Genomic DNA, 17,195 nt, shown 5'->3' with positions numbered 1-17,195 from the left:
TGTCTTAAAATTTTATTTAAACATATACACAATTCCCATTTCCAGGATCAGTGAAGCTGAAGGTGACCTAGAAACATGAATTGGTCCTGTCCTACCATAACATGAATAAAACAGGCTCAAATTTTATTTCCATATAAACTTTCACCAAATAACATACTTCCTTTGTATTAGAAGTTCACCATCGGCCTTGCTTAAGTTAAAGAAAATAGGTGGGTTTTATGTACTGGTTTGGCTTTTTGTTTGTTTGTGGTGGTCTTGTTTGTTTTCTGAAGTGGTGCTAGCACGTTCAATTAAGTGTTATTTGAAGCCTGTTGGCACACCAGATGAACAACTTAAGCACTACATATCTGCTGGTAACAGTCAGTCTTAAAGGGTTATAATTTATGCATTTCTATGCACTACTGTCGATCTACATAGATTTAATTAACTTAGAGGTGGCCTGAAAAGAGAAACAATAAAAAACTAGTACTCAAATATTTATACTTCCTTTGTTAAACAGAAATAAACCAGTAGAGCTTCTACATCTTCAACTTCTCAGTAAAATGCAAACACAAAGACTGAAATTGTCTTATCAAATAATGAGTATTAGTGTGGCAATCTCCAGTCAAAAAATAAATTAAAAATTCCATCTTCCCACTTATACTGTTATAATAGACCAATGGGAACAGACCAGAAAAAGAAAATGCTCAAATCATTAAAAACATTTCTGTGTGAAAGTTTGCATAAATTTAAGCTATTCTGAAAGCTATTTTAATCATAAAGTTGCAATAATTTAGAGACTACCATATATTTAAAACTGATCTAGCTTTAAATATCATAGTGTTCATTAGGGCTGAAAGACTTACCATTACCATTGTAGTTGTAAAAGCCCTTGCTTATGTCCCTTTTCAAATCAGAATAATTACACTGGTGTAAGCACTCTCAAATTGACCTAACTGCATTCCAACCTTTAAACATAATCAACACTGAAATGGGGGCTGTGAGGAGAAACAAATTTGCAAATATCAGTAGGTCCTTAGTGAAAAGACTGATTTAACTGTGCTTACATTTGACATCTGTATCACAGCTACAGCAAAAATGTACTTTTGAACAGAGTCAGCAACTATATTTTCAGGAGGAGAAATTAGATTTTCAACTGAAGAAAATAATTTGTATCACACATAATAGGTGTATGCTTTCATTAGTAGGTGCGTGTAATTAATTTTCAAGTGTAAACCTGTGCACACATGCGTTGGCAAAAGCATTTTCACACAAATGTAATGGAAGTAATCGTAAAAACGGCTCATTACATCACTGATCCGTGTGAACTCAGCTGTGAAATCAGTTGATGAATTGTTGGTAAAACATAACATTGGGGGTACACATGCAAGCAAGATGAAAGGAAGGAATATAATACAGAAAAATGTATTCAGAGCATCCTGAACATCTGTAACATTTTAAAATTAAATCCCTAAATATAAAAATGCAATGGAGTCTACTGTCCTTTATATGCTTTAAGCAAAAAATGACTGTAAACCAGAAAAATTCAACTTAAGGGTTGAGGTTTTTTACACTATATATATATCTTAGTAAATATTTCAACCCATAGATACTGTTAAAAAAATAATGGGGACAAGAAACAAGATAAAAAACCCGGCAAATGGACATAACTTATCCCCCAAAAATCTTTTACAACAGCTACCTACAGTTTTGTTGGGTTCTTACTGCCTTCCATTCTCCAACATAAGTTGCCACTGTACATTTTCCAAAGGTAGCTTTAACATTCAAAGCCTGCAAACAGTTCTAAGGCATTGACCCTCGAGCTCGTGACATGCTTACGTGATTTGATGTTGGCATCTCTGTAGGTGCCATTCAGAATTGCAAGCTCCATCAGCTGCATCTTTTTAAGGCTGTCTTCTCCTTCTGCCTGCGTATGAAAAAATGGGAAGGAAGTCAGGATTATGAACTCACTAGTGCACAAGATCTAAGTGACCTAGAATAAAATTGTTCAAGCTCTAACCAAGCAAAATACCTGTTTACCATTAGTCACAAAAGCAGCAAGCTTTGTCAACTTTTCCATTTAATTAAGCGGAAGTTGCCAGTTGACTATCTTTAAGACTTGTTAACAAATATCTTCAAAGTGTTTTGGAAAAGGTTCATAACATAAATTCTAAAAATTAAGGATTAAAGGTAAACTGCATTTGGTAGAAATCATTTAAGGAATATTTTTCTCAAACACATTTTCACGTACTCCTAAAGGTATCTTTAAAAAAATTGTACTATTGGGCCATAGGATGAATAGCCATCACAAATTTTAAGCACTGCAGCTTATTGTAATGTGCTCCATTACAGTCAATACTGACTACTGGGGGATGTGGGGCAAACAAAAAAATAAACATCAATCTTTGAGTAGCTTTCCAGACAGGACATTGACAACTGCTCTGAGGCTGAATTCCTCATTCTGGCACACGTAGATGTATTCTGATGAGAATATTACTACTATTTACACAGCACACATTACTCTTGGTTTTGCTTCAATTAAAACTACTTCCCTGAAGTTACCTACTCCATTGATATCGTGCAGGTTGCATAAATATTAAGTAGCGTTCTGTAGAACAATGCGCACTTTTTCAGTTAGTAATAAAAACACTTCTAACATATATTACAATGTATAATAGTATAATTTCGTTCTTAAGACCAGAGATTTTCTGATCTGTCTTTCCAAAAACACTACTATTTGTTTAGTCTACACTCTATCGCGCAGAAAATGTGATTATGATAGAGAAAACCCATGAGGGATGGTCAACGTCTACTTTAATGTCAGGTTACCACCTTGCCTCCTGTATGGAATGCCACTGCTGAAATTCTTAAGTCAGATGCATAGAAGGGCAGCTTTCCTGTGAACTGCAATGCATTCTTCCTTTGCTAAAATGGATTTCTTACATCTCTACTTCTCGAATCACACAATATTTTCCAGGTATTTGGAACAGTATTTTCCAAGTTAATGAGCTTGTTATACATACTTTACTCCCAAACTGTGGATTAGTAATTTACTAAAGTCCAAGACAAAAACAGTTTTCAAATTTTATCTAAGCAAATCTAATACTTATTGTGAGGTACACTCAAGGTTCACGACCCCTTGCAAAGGGAACTTTTAGCAGCTGATTTTTATCAGCAACTCAAAATCAACATGGTAAGATGAGTCAACACTGAATTCCTTTCAAATGTCAGAAACTGAAAGTCCCAACTGTAATACTGGGGACTTGCATAAACACCAAGATTATCACACAGTAAACATTCAGAATATACTGGAAGTTAGACATTTTCTTCGTATGTTAAATATTGCATGACAGGGCAAGCTGACACTAATACTAAAAAAGGAAATACACATTCAATTACCATCTTAACTAGAAATTAATTGTACATTTAAGTACCATACCATGAAGAAATGTCAGACCCCATAGTCCCATAACCCCTTTGGAATACAAAATGTGCTGATTCTAGCAATCTTAATGTGACACAGAACAGATTTATAATTTACATGCAAAATAACATTATCTTCTTTTTAAAATAAACTATTTTTCCACTGCATCTTTGCTGGTAAATTACCTAGGCAATCATGACACAATAAAACCAATTCCAAATCCATTTCCCTATCGAGAGCTCACAAATTCTCATCATTCTGGATATACCTTATCGAGGTTCTTCTAGCAATAAAGATTTTTTTAACACATTGATTAATCTTTTCCCCTCCCCCGTAAGTTGTACTTTCTTACTTGCTTTTTGTTACATTCATGTATTTATTTATTTGAAGTGTGTAACAAGAAAACCTCCTCACAATGTCAGCTGCATCTCTCATATAGTTCCATTACTGTTACTAAAATTGCACACTTCCTCCAAATAAGACCTTCAGGAGATTGATCTACGCCATTAATGACTTTCAGTAAATGCTGAATATTACACTCCACTTGCTAGGATAATTTTAGTAACCCTAATCCCAGATTTTGCACCACACTGAATATTTCCCAATATAACTATTTATAGGAAAATAATTTTAAGACAGAAAATATTTTTATCCTTTTGATATGGTCAGAAGAAGGAGATATAAGTCCAAGTAATCATTCTGACTTTAACATTTTCCTATAGGTCACTACTGCTCTCTGTTAGAAGAGATGTTGCAATTACTAGGCTTCATGAAGTTTGTTTATGGAAGTAACAGAGGACTTAAACAAAGAAGAACTTAGTTTTATTCTTGAGATTTACTTTTCTAGACTATGCTCAGCAGCTGATAAACTTTTCTTCTTTTAAACAAAATACAGCTTAAAATGTTCCTTTAACAACTGTATCAGTACAAAAAGTCAGAGATGGAAGAAGTGGACTTGCATTACCAGACACTAACACTGACTTCCGGTGCTTTAATTTTTGAAGCATTTATAAATACAAAAAAACCCCAACTCCGACAAAAAACCCATTCCACCACTTTGAAAAACACGTGTAACGCTGACCACAAGGTCACGGTTCCGGCTCCTCCCAGAAGATGGCACTGTTTGTTGCACAATGCCACCTCTGCAGGACACGGGTGCGCAGCACCGCTGGCACCACCCTACCCTACCCTACCAGTGCTGCCCAAAATCCTGCCAGCCCCTCGCACCCTGCCCTTGGAACAGTCACTTGCCACCTCTCCTCATGATGAAGCCACAGAAGCGCCCAGGACCCTTTGGGACACACTTTTGTGTCCCTCACTGTCTGGTACCAAGCCCTCCACTTGCACATCTTCACCAATAGCCAGCTCCTCAAACTTCCAAGAGCTGCGTCAGAGCAAGGGGCACATGTTTTTCCCTGCCCTATCCTCTCGCTTCTTTGCTGACAGATGATCAAATGAGGCACACGAGATCTGTCTTAGCTCCAGGCATTCCTGCAGGCACTCTCTGTTCAAGCAAAGAGAGGTTGCATCAGGGATGCAAAGGCAATCTCTAAAGGGACACTACATTACCTGTACAATAGCTGCAACAAAGCTCAGTCATTTGTACCAAAAGGAAGCTACTTTGAGCAAACATCAATAAGGTCACTTAAAACCAGATTTGCATTACTAAGTTGAAGCTCAAGTGATTGACTCAAACCTCTCATCCTCTTCAATCTCCAGTGCTTTTCTTGTATTTATCATCTACAATATAACATGCAGATTAAAAGAAAAGCCTTAAATGGTATCTTGAAACATAATTCTTTAAATGTAAGCAACTACTTGCAAAAGCTCACTGAATACAAATATGGAAGAGATGGGAGCAGTAAATCCTAACAAAGCCAACTGTGCACAGACACCACTGGGTGCTGTTCTGTGAACACAAAGCCTCTAACTCCTCACAGTAGCTCAACTCCACCTGGGCTAGCAATAAACAGACCTAAAGGAGACCAAGTGCCAATGAGGACTATCATTTTAAGTAACTTGCTTTCTAATCTTTCTCAGTGTAGGATTAAAGTTGCAGGGCTCAAAACACAAGTGCCACCTAGGAAGTCTCTGGGAAACACTTCCTAAAAACACAATTTCAAACTAAAGACAGTGCTGACCATACAAACGCCCAGTTAAAACTGCAATTGTCTTCCCTATTTTGGGCAATACTGACAGTTTCACAAAAAAAGAATGCAGTTTATTATACAACTGCTATTAGTAAGAGCTTCTTTCATGTCATGAAATGGGGAGCTTAGATAAAACACTCCAATGAATTCTTTTAATTATCTATGTCCAAGCTATACTTCAACCTCAGATATCCCAAGACCTCCAGAAAATCCTTTATTTTTAGGTACTGAAATGCCTCTGATTCTCATGTGCATGCACCACCCTGAGGAGTATCATACACTTTATTTTCTTATTTATACACAAAACATACATACACTAGATACATTTGTTATCCAGATGGAAGACAGACAGGCATGCAGACTCCAAAGGTAAAAGCCTTCATTGTGCAATGCCAATGAAGGACTTTCAGCAGATGAAAACAGTTTTCAGAGGTGAAAGGTGGACTGTTAGATTCTGTCAACTCTGAGAAGCCTGCAACAAATTATAGCAGAGAAGGAAACAAAGATAGTATTTAAAAGAAGGATCAAGTAGCAGTGTTTAGGACAGAGCAGAGATCCATAAATCAGACCTATAGAGAAAGCCACTGGCCACACTGCTGCCAGGCCCAAAAGGAGCATCACTGCAGCTCAGGTAATTCAGAAACCAAACAATCCACTCACTTGTGACATAGCTGGGATACCTCATTCTGACGGAGCTTTTTGAGCCTCGCAGTCTCACACACAAGTCTCAAATGCTCTCTGATTTTCTTTATTACCAGGGCTGGAAGGGAAGGCTTTCAACACATCTCTACAAACATAGGTGCTTTCCCCACATAATGCTCCATTTTCTTTTAAAATAACTGCTTTGGAAAATGTAACAGATACACTTCTTTCTCCCTACATTCACAACAAAGAGATCTTCATATTTAAGTGATGTCAGTGACTTTCACTGACAGTCTAGCTTCCAGATGTCACGCATTTTGGATCACACTTTTGCAATCCTGTCACATCCCGGTACTTCAGCTGAATTCTCATGAACTGAAGTGAGTCCAGCCCTAGGAAAGGCAGCAGACAGTTTTATTATTTGGATAAAATGCAGCCAAGTCTGGCTTTGGGGACCAGTTCTTTATAAGCTTTTCCAGAGCTGTCCTTTCAGGCTCAGAGCAGGAGCAGCAAGTGGGAAGAGAAAATGGTGGCGAAGCAAAACGACGGCCAGATCAGCCAGGAACACAAGGGCCAAAAACCAGCGTCCACCTTCCCCTGCCAACTGCAGCAGGCCTGTCCCAACAGGCTCATGGAAAGAAGGACCAGGGCCTGAGCAGCATGACAGCACCAAAGAGCCTCTGCCTGCCAAGCACCTCAGCAACCCCTCCTGCAGAGCTGCCTCCCTGCCTGCTCCCCATTGCTGCTGGTTACACAGCAGCTCCCACCGGCAGCTTTCCTGACACCCTTGGAGAGAACCCTTCCAGCTACCAAACATCTTATCCAAGTCCATGCAATGTTCACACATTTGCTTCAAGCTTCTAAGAACACAGTGTATTTTTCAGAATGCAGGTAAAGGCAATAAATAATTTTTCATGAACTTCAAGCAGAAGGGCAGAGGACTTAGCAGTTACCGAAGAACACTACACTAATGAACAAGAATAAATACTTAAAACTCTTCCTCAAATATAAAAGTAATTTAAAATTGCCACATAAATAAACATAACTTTTGTACCACCTGGAAATACACACATTAAATATGAAGACTTTAATTATTCTTTAGACTGCATAGTGTATCTCCATAGTATAAGCCACCTACTATTTACTAATTATATAGGAATTTTGGTAAAATGCACCACGGAAATATTTTAGTACCATTGATCTTATCCTACTTATCCAGGAGGCAGTGCAGCTCCTCAGGGGTCTGTCACCCTGCCTTCCCAGCTGCTCCACAGGCCAACAGCTGCAGCTTGGAGGCTTGGACTGTGACACAGGCTGGATTCTCAGGCTCTAGAATGCTTTTATCTCCCTGACAAAGAAAAATCTTCCACTGCAATTCACTTGTAGATCAGTAAGTATTCCTAACATACCATGCTCCAATCAAACAGTCTTCACACATGAATGTCTCCATTCAGGGACAAAAACCTTCCATTCATAATTTATAAACAAAAAGCCTTACAAACATTATACTAAAAATTCCTAGACATACATGTGTTAAATAAAAAAACAGATCTCAGACATCAGAATATATTGTAAAATATACTACAAAGGCTAAAACACATTGAAATTTTTGAAGCTGAAGTGTATACGCTTAAAATCCATGTTTGGAAGATCTTTTTTTTTTCGTATCTAAGTTATTGAAAGTGATGTATCTATAGCAACAATATCCTAGACAAGATTACAGGTAACTAGATGTAAAAGACAAAGAAAAGAGCTTTTTTGTAAGACTCTGAATGAGAGTACCTCAACTATTAATCAATTACCTAGCGCAAGAGATTAGATTTTACTTTTGTAAAGGCTTTTGCTTCTGGTAAATTACTCTATTACTCAGTATTAAAGAAAACATCTCATCCTCCCTTTCCCTCAAAAAAATCTGGCAGAGACTTTCAAGTTTCCCATGCCCAGAATGTAAATATTGATAGTTAGAAGTTGCTAGTAAACATATGCAACAGACTTTCTCATCCTTCATTATACACTTCTGAGGGCGACAGAGCAGAAATCCTAAACCACAGCTTTGTTTGTTTTGAGGGGAATTGGTCAAAGAGGTCTGTTCTGTCACAGTTTGGCACCCATTCTTATATTAGAGGAAACTTTCCCAAATGCTTTAATGACAAAGACTTCCAGACCAGCCATATTTCTCAGAGTCCTGTACATCAACAGTCCTATGGCACTGAACAGGTGGTAAAACTATAGCTCAGTTATTTCTCTATTTCCTTTTCAACACTGACACACACTGCTGTGGCTACGAGGACAGGCAAAGATAAATTAGCATCATTATTTCTTCTGGGCAACAGTCTGCTTATCTTCTTCAAAGCAAGCTCTCAGTTCAAATGATATGCAAAGAAGACTTGTGCTGTTTCACTTGACAAATTCATTGGTCATAATGTTAAAGATACACCAGGGGAAAGAGACAGCCTATCTTTTTACACTCCCCATCACCTTATCTGACATATCCCTGTTTAATCATGATACTTGGCTTACCAGTAATACTTTTGAGAGTCCTATGCCCTCCCTCCCCCACTTTCCATTTCTGCACAAAGAAAATACAGATAAGGTACAGAAAATTGGCAGATAGTGTGTTTTACAAGCCAGACTGAAATACAGCATCAGTGGAACTTACCAGTTTGCTTCACCATATATTCCCCTAGATACTGGCTGGTAGCATAATGGGGTGGGGGGAGTTTTGCTTGACCTTAACAGATCAACATTTCTTTAGGACAGATGTGATGGGCTCATGTTTAAATCACAGGGTTTTGAGCTTTGAAAGAAAAAAAACCAAACAGGTCACCTGGATAGGTTAAATCAAACCCTCAACAATACTTAATTTCAGAACTTGCTTTTTGCTTTGCATTTTTCTTTTTTTTTAATATTTTCATTCCTATTTTCCTTGCACATCTGTTTTACTGTTTTTAATAAAATCTGTGATAAGAATCTCTATACAGCACACTGGAGAGTTTCAGCAATTCATAAAGCTCCATTACAGGAATGCATCTTTCATGACACACATATACGCGCTAAACCCCAAAAAATTCGAAATGAAAAAAAAAATTTACAGTACATTCCAAAATGTTTTTAAAAGGTAGAATAATACTGAGATGTCTTCAGATTTATTTGCTAGCACAGACATCTGCTGATATTTGTATTAAGGTTCAAATGAAATACCTATCAATCTAAAGGCATCTATGCAATCTAAAGTATTAGACCTATTTTTAGCAATGTGCAAGCCCAGCTTAAAAATGTTCAGAGCTGAACACTTCACTGTTGGTATATCTAGTTCTGGAATGCTAGACATTCAAAATTCCTCCTCACTGGTTAGTTCAGTTCTGAAAACAGCAGTTAACTATAAGCACAGCGAATGAGATAGTAGCAGGCAAGCCTCTCACACAAATTTCCCACATATGGCTCTACCAGCAACATCCTGAGCTCCATCAGCATCCTAGGAATCTGAAGAGAGCAGAATGCAAACACGACCTATATTATGCAGGCCTTTATTCCAGCTGTAGCCTTTGGAACAGACTGAATAGTGCCAGAACACTCAGACAGTGTTGACACATTCCACTTTTATCAGGACAAATTCATTAACCCATCTTGAGTTTTCAGTAAATTGTAAAAACAATTTAACTAATATATGCTACAAAATGACCTATGATCAAGGTGGTTGTTCTAACAGGTACAAATTAGAGGCAGTTGTTAGAAATCTATAAACGGAATGATTAATTAAAAAATATTTACAGTTAAGTGTGGTCTGACCTGTAACATTTATTTTCCCTCTGTCATCCTAGGAGGTCTCTATTCAAACTTTGAGTTTATACACTCGAAATAGTTGTGAATTCCCCTGAACTGCAAAGACACCTAACTCAAATATTGACATGGGTGGGTACATAGGGGGCAAAATGGGACTGGGGACCCCCATTTAAGGGTTTCAAAACTAGTTTTTTGTTGCAAACTCCAGAGATCCCAATGCTACATAGTTTTCTTTCCAGCTATGCTAATGGTTTACTACATAAACAAAGCCTCTCATTTTCAAAATGGCACTGAGATATGACGGCATGTATTCATGTAGAAAACATGTCCAGCATGTTTCAAATCTGTTCTCACCCAGAAATAATAATAAAAAAAGAAACAAAAATGACATTTCATATCAATTTAGTAACCAAGAAAGAATATGAGGAGTCTCTCTCTTTAGAGCAACAGAAGAAAACTAACTGCTGGTGACAGGGAGCACAAAGACTGTTGCTGCAAATTAGCACATGTCAAAATTTCAAGGGTATCTTCTCTCATGTGTTTCATTAAACACACAGGATTCAGGGCTGCACACTACCACATGGGAATTCAAGCTGCAGTAGTAACTCCTAAGACATTTCTATCTTCAGCAGGAGATGTCCTGAAAATGTAATACTGACTAATTAAAATAAACTACTTTATTACAATATGGACTAAACCCATGAATGTTTAGGCTTTTCCAGCTGTGAAATCTTAGTATTCAGGGAGCAGTGGCCTTCCAAGAGCTTCTTCAACTGCTCTTATTTTCAACAGAAATCATGACAGCTAAATGTGATATAAAAAATTGTTTCTGCATTTCACCTGCACTCCCCTTTTGTAAAATACTTGCATTAATGGTTTTATTTTCAAAATGACTGCTTTCTGCACATGCACAGCCTCTCAGGTTGAGGCATGGGATGACTCTCTCATTCAGAAATTTACATAAAGCTACCATCTAGAGAAACAGTATTGTTTTAAACCTAAGATGCCCAAAAATCCAAACAATTTAAGTTTAATCTAACAAACGAAACAGAATATTGGAAGTTTAAAAGGAGATATGCACTGAGCATGTACTTGCAGTAATTTTCAACAGCTGCTAAGAAGTGAATGAGTACTAAAAGGTCACAATTATTTCCAACTGCTTACATGCCTACAAGCAGCCCATAGCTGTGTTGAATCCAACACCACATGCGTGCCTCATGTGCACTTTACTGGTACTCCAATGCCAATGATTAAATACTGTTTAAAAAATGAAGTTAGCTCCCCATCAACACCACAGATGCCTCTCCAGTTCTTGAACTCTCAGAGCTGATGAAGTCCACAAGAAGGGGGTGATGGTATTCCAACTGGCCAGCCTCCTCTTGTATGGCTGGTAAAACCCACTTTCACACAGCTTAAAAATACAGAGAAGAGAAAAAACTAATTGTGTGCATTCTCTTTAGGGGACAAATATGTCAATCACAGGACCGAAGGCTCGGGCTGCTCGAGGCCGTGTGTTGCTAGGGAAAGGCTTTCCCTGCTATTTACTGAGCTCCTTTTCAGCCCCCAGAGCCCGGCCAACCCTTGTTTTCCACAGACAGCAGCGAGAACCGGCAGGGACCGGCACAAAGGGCCTTTGAGGAGCTCCCCTTCCCCAGCACCGCTCTCCTCCTCCTTCAGACACTGCCCTGACCTGTGCCTACTGCGGGGCAGGGATGGGCAGCCACCTTCCCTGCCTGCCTAAGGAGGAAAGGCAGAGCCATTCTGGCTGCCTAGGGAGCCTGAGCTGCACACAGCAGCCACAGGTGTGTGTGTGTGTGTGTGTGTGCTGTGAGGCGTCCATCACTTCACAGCATCAGGCAGCAAGGCACAGGTTTGATCCCAAACTGACAAAAGGCACCTTCTTGACTCCTGACAGACCTGAAAATTTATTCGTGCTGTCACTAAGGAGCTGAGCACGCAAGTTCCGCCTATCAGTTTGCATCATTTTGTTTCTACGTAACAAATTTAGCATTAAAAACATTTTTAAAAGCCTTTTAAGACAGTCTCAATTTGCAAAAATACTTCTGACATCTGCAAATATTGTGTAAAAATATATATCCAACATATTTTAATTTTTTAATCAATTCCTTTAGCCATAGCAACTTCAGTTACAAAAGATTAGTGGATTCTTAGTAAATTATGAAAATCATGCAACATACTGCAGTTTCTTTTACCTACTCTAGAATAACAGAAGTGATGATAATTTGACTTTTTTTTAAATGTAGTCACATAATTGTCTGGTGCAATCACCCAGAACAATTCAAACATACACAAGTCTTGTTTTAATTATTCATCATAGTTGGGGGGAAAAAAAAGTGGAACCTGAAGCTGAAGTGTCAAAGAAAATTAAACCAACTTCATTTTTGAAGATGGGAATTAACCATTAATGACCTTTGGGAATTAATCACACACGTACGTTAAGATCAGTATTTCTCATCCAGATTTTGACAAATAAGAACCACCTATTTTTTGTAACATAATAATATGAAATCAGTTTCTTATGATATTCCACTGTATATGAGATTTTACTCTACTAGGTTTTAAGACCAGATACAAATACTTATTATTGAAAATAGAGTACATCAGTAGTAAAAAAAAAAAAATTAGAAAAAGAAAATTTAGTTTTGAAAGTATTCCTAGTGCTTGAAAAAAAAAATATCCTTTACATTTTGATAAAAGATGCCAAATTGCAATAAAAATGCCATCCTGTTATCCACCAATTTGCAAATTATGTTTATAACATAGAGAACGTTCCTAAAACTTGTTAAATTAAAAAAACCCAACCAAACAAAAAACCCCAAAGAACAACTAAAAAATCACCCCACACTGATTGCTTCGCCCCCCGCTTTAATAAAACCATGGTTTTTATAAAAAGTGTTTTCCGGAATGTGCAGTAAAACCTGCACATTTCCCCCCACGCTGAAGACTATTCAGATGCCATGCACACATAACAAACTCTACCAATTTTGTGTGTGGGCCATGTTTCAGAACTCTCTCACAAGCAAGTACAGGTTATGACAGCTCACATATAGAAATGAGACCGTGGTACAGCAAACATCATCCTCTGTTCAGAAGGTACTGGGATCATGAGGTATCTGACTAGAGACTTGCCAAATTAAAGGACTGGTTAACCTATCTGGAAAATCCCCAAATAAATTACTGACCAGAATTTTTTCTTTTTTTTTTTCTAAAATCCTACATTACCAGAATAAACTATTATATTTTTTTCTATAAAATAATTGAGCCTCTACGATAAGACAATTAAGTTCTTTAAGTGTAATCTCCTGTCCTAGAATGAGAGAAGTATGTATCAGGCCTATCTTAAATAATTAATTTGACCATTCTTCCCTGCTGTTCCACACACTAATTTAAAAATCTGCCTCCTCAGCAGACACAGACACTAAAGTAACCATTCAGTGTCTGTTAAACTAATGAACTTTAAAGATTAGGACTCACAGTATAAATTTGATCAAATTTCACTGCAAGTTAAAGCCTATACCGGGACAGAAATATTCAAGACTTTCTTGCTTCTCTTCATTGCTGATCATTGCGTGTTTTATAGTGTTGCACCTGAACAGCTTGCTACAGACTCTGGATATTAGACCAAAACTTCATTTAATGGTTTTCCTTTTTCATTTTTAAGCAGCTGGGTACCTGAACGGTGCTGAAACAAACTGCAGCCACTGAGCCATCCTAGATCAATGCTGTCATGTCATGCTCAGGAAACCACTCTTGACAGGATACTCCTGCAATATTTCTATGCAGCATCTCCCTGTAGCTTCTAACTAACCTTAAATGCCAGATGCATATTGTAGGACCTTTGCAGAGAACAAGTAATGTTGGAATTAAAAATATCAATCCACCTTAAAAACAGCAATATGTTCCTGGGGTAACTTCACTTCTTCCTATCCATTCCCTACCAGTTCCTTGCCCTTCACTCTCACTCCGTTGCAGTGATACAAGATTCCCACCTGCTTTCTGAATGATCCTTGAGCCCCATTAAACAAGTAACACTGTCCCATTTTTAGATTTCTGACTCAGTTCTGCACATCATTCTGGTTGAATATTGTTCAGACACTCTGGTTCTCTGAACATTTATTATTCTAATCCAATTTTTAGGAGAAACAAATTTAGACTTAAATGCTAGAAATATGTAGAATTAAGTTGTCTTTCAGAGACTGCAGAATTATACTTTTGTATTGTAGCAGACAAGGTGCACAACCACAAGCAAAAGCAGCTTAAAATACATTTTTTACTACAAGACAAATCACCTTAGTGCCTCTTAATCTCCTGAGCCTCAGAATCTCATGAATATTTCAAAATAATACCTAAATTCACACAGTCTCTAATTTTATGGACTATATTCTTATACATAGTACTTTGCAGTAAAAACCTTCCTTAATGTGTGTAAAACTTATACATAGGGGAAAAACATCTAAAACCAGAAAAAGTTACACGATGTGGCTGAAAAATTAAGAAGCAAACCTAAAAATGATGAAAATTTTTGAACACTCGTAGTAACTGAAGAATATTCATTCACTCAGCATTAATGGAATGAGACAAATGAAGTTGTTTTCCTTAAGCCAAGGGAAATAAGGACAACAAAGGTACAAAAGGTGTGAAAAGCAAGGCATATAATTCTGAAGCAATTCAAATGAATGGACAAATTAATGGAATTTTGTTTCCAGAATGTGCAAAAGTAAGTTGCTCTGCATCCGTGCATGACTGAGTTCAGAAAGCTAAGACTCTGAAAAACAGAGGATGGAATGGGAATCAATCAGACAGAAAACTTAGGGAAAATAATTTCAGAGGAAACAAGTTCAGACAAGTTTACCTAGCAAATAAACCAGTCGATTCCAGAATGTAAAAAAATAAAATGCCATCCTTAAGACTTTTTCCCAGGCTACAAATTAGTTCAGGATGATTAGGCTGAGGTTTTACATCGCTGTCAAAGGAGTCAAAAATTATTTTTCAAGATGCAAAAAGCCTCTCAACTGGCATTCCTGTGGTACTTGAAGCCAATTTAGATAGTGGTGGTCACAGTCCTACTCTTTCCTTACTGCTGCTCTCCTGTACCCATCACTGGATCCAGGACTGAACCATGCCAACCTGCTCATCTGGCAACACTTCGTTTTTTCTCAACCCATATATTTTTCTGCCAGGTTACAAAACTGAAAGAGCTCACTCCCAGTAAGGGAGGAGAGACTGATGGGAGCTGACACCTCAGTGTGCCAACTGACTCAATTCCATATGGAATGGGGAGTCTCAGTCTTGCTAATTCTGAAGCCCAGCCGTTTAATCTTCTTTTCTAACTGGAAACCCCCACCTGACAACTAAAAGATATTTTTTTCATATTAAAATATTTCATGAATATTTTTCTTATTCCTCATTCTCCTACAATTTTTTTATAGTTTTCGCCCATTTTTTCACTTATAATCATTCTCCTTTCTGTTTTCCTTCTCTCTTGATGCCAACCTTCAGTGGAGAAATACTATTACAGCTTCTCTTGGCCAACTGTGCTGATCAGTCTCCTCTAGTTACCTTGCAACTATGAGAGCTGTGTTCCTCCACTTGTAGATTTGTTAACCCAGAGGAATGGCTACAATCTCAACCATCTACCTACTACTCTAAGTACACACATTCGTATTTTGCAGAGATCTTTGAACCTTGGTATTTGCAATCCATCTTCTAAAAGCACTGAAAAAACTCATTTCAAACCTCTAAAAATGTCATCATCCTAAATGGGCAATTCTAACACCTTACACCAGCATCTTTAAATCTGTAGCAGTTAAATAGTGCATCCAGTACTTACAAAGCTCCATGCTAAGAAACTGAAAATAATGCTTGGTTTGATAGCGTGAGGACTCCACAAAAATTAATTTCCTCATTGATATTTTTTCATTTTTGTGTATTACAACCCTCTGTAGAACTACCCCAAGTGAGAGTTGCTGATTTTCTTTAGTCAAGAATTGTATGACTTAGATTATGCATTTTGTTTTCATGTCTCTGCATGCAATGTTAATTTTAGCATAACAGTATATAAACACTTCTGACCTGGAGTTTAGATACCTACAATACACCTGCAAAGAACCTGCTGTCAGAAGTTTACAAGTTAGTAAGTGAAAAAATTGCAGAGGAAACAAACTGCTGGAATCTGAAGATCAAAGGCAAAAGTAACAATGCCCCAGCAGAAGCAGAATTAAATGGGGACTGGATAAAAGTATTTGCAAGAGAGGTTATTAGAAAAGAGGGAGTGCCCAGCGAAGAAACAGCTGATATCCCTACTGGTCTAGCAGCATGCACATTTCTTTGATTCTCTGGATTCCTGGACCAGCAGGAGCCAAGAACCCTCAAAATATAACAAATTAAACACAGAGAACAAGTACTTTGCATGGCTTCCCACTTCTTCCCCATTATGCTATTCCCACCTTTCCTGTGTGCATATCCCTGACACTTCCTCTGTGTTCTCTGGTGCTGGGTGAGACATTCATCAAGGTGATATACCTCTCCAAAAGCCCCAGAAAATTTGTGAGTTCCTTTTCTAGCGCTTAGAAAATAAAGTCATCGCACAGATTAGTCTGGTAAGTGCTTTTTTATGATATCCATCCACAAATTAATTAGCCTGCAGCTTCATCATTCAGGATTGAAGCAGAAGGGGACTTCTGCTTTCATTATGAAACAACAGGCTCATCACAAGTCATGAGAACATACTTTAAAATTGAAATTAAATTCAGATCTGAGCAGGCCCATCTTAGTTTTACCAGACTTTTTTTCTGTATGCCATAGTTTTAGATGATAAAATGATAAGGTTTCTCCTACACTGCTCACAAGGTAAAGGACAGAGTATCTTTCAAATGAAATATCCATCTTCTATCAGGTAACTTGCCTGATGTATATTTTCGTGAACTCTGGAGAGGGATGTTTCTGGTGTGACCAATCAATAAGTTTTAGGTTGTGAAAATCCTTCATTAAAAAAAAAAAAAGAGTGAAATACTAGGCAGCCATTTCCACCTTCCTCTTTCACAGGTACTGTAAAATTAAATTCATACTGTGTAGCCCAGATTCAGTTATCAGTAATCTTCTTTAAATATCCCTATCTCAACATCTGACCTAGCCAAAAAATCCCACCACTTTAAGCTTCTCCTGCACTCCCACTGCCACTTATTTTCACCTCAGTT

At 37.7% G+C, this 17,195-nt stretch overlaps 1 protein-coding gene across 7 annotated transcripts in view; it reads right to left on the bottom strand.

Moving 5' to 3' along the window:
- QKI (QKI, KH domain containing RNA binding) overlaps positions 1-17,195 on the bottom strand; it is a 143,281-nt gene that overhangs the window by 8,637 nt on the left and 117,449 nt on the right. For all 7 annotated transcript variants that reach the window (XR_008483228.1, XR_008483227.1, XM_054280630.1 and 4 more), the window contains exon 5: positions 1,819-1,906. Coding sequence is in view for 5 of the 7 variants with exons in the window: in XM_054280630.1 (XP_054136605.1) it covers positions 1,819-1,906 (88 nt within the window). In the remaining 2 variants the exon portion in view is untranslated. The remainder of the gene's footprint in view (positions 1-1,818; positions 1,907-17,195) is intronic.

The sequence above is a fragment of the Melozone crissalis genome, unplaced genomic scaffold (assembly GCF_028551555.1).
Source record: "Melozone crissalis strain CALT ecotype California unplaced genomic scaffold, PUWL_Pcris_2 ptg000027l_1, whole genome shotgun sequence".
NCBI classification, from domain to species: Eukaryota; Metazoa; Chordata; class Aves; order Passeriformes; family Passerellidae; genus Melozone; species Melozone crissalis.
This window is presented reverse-complemented; position numbering and strand designations above follow the sequence as displayed.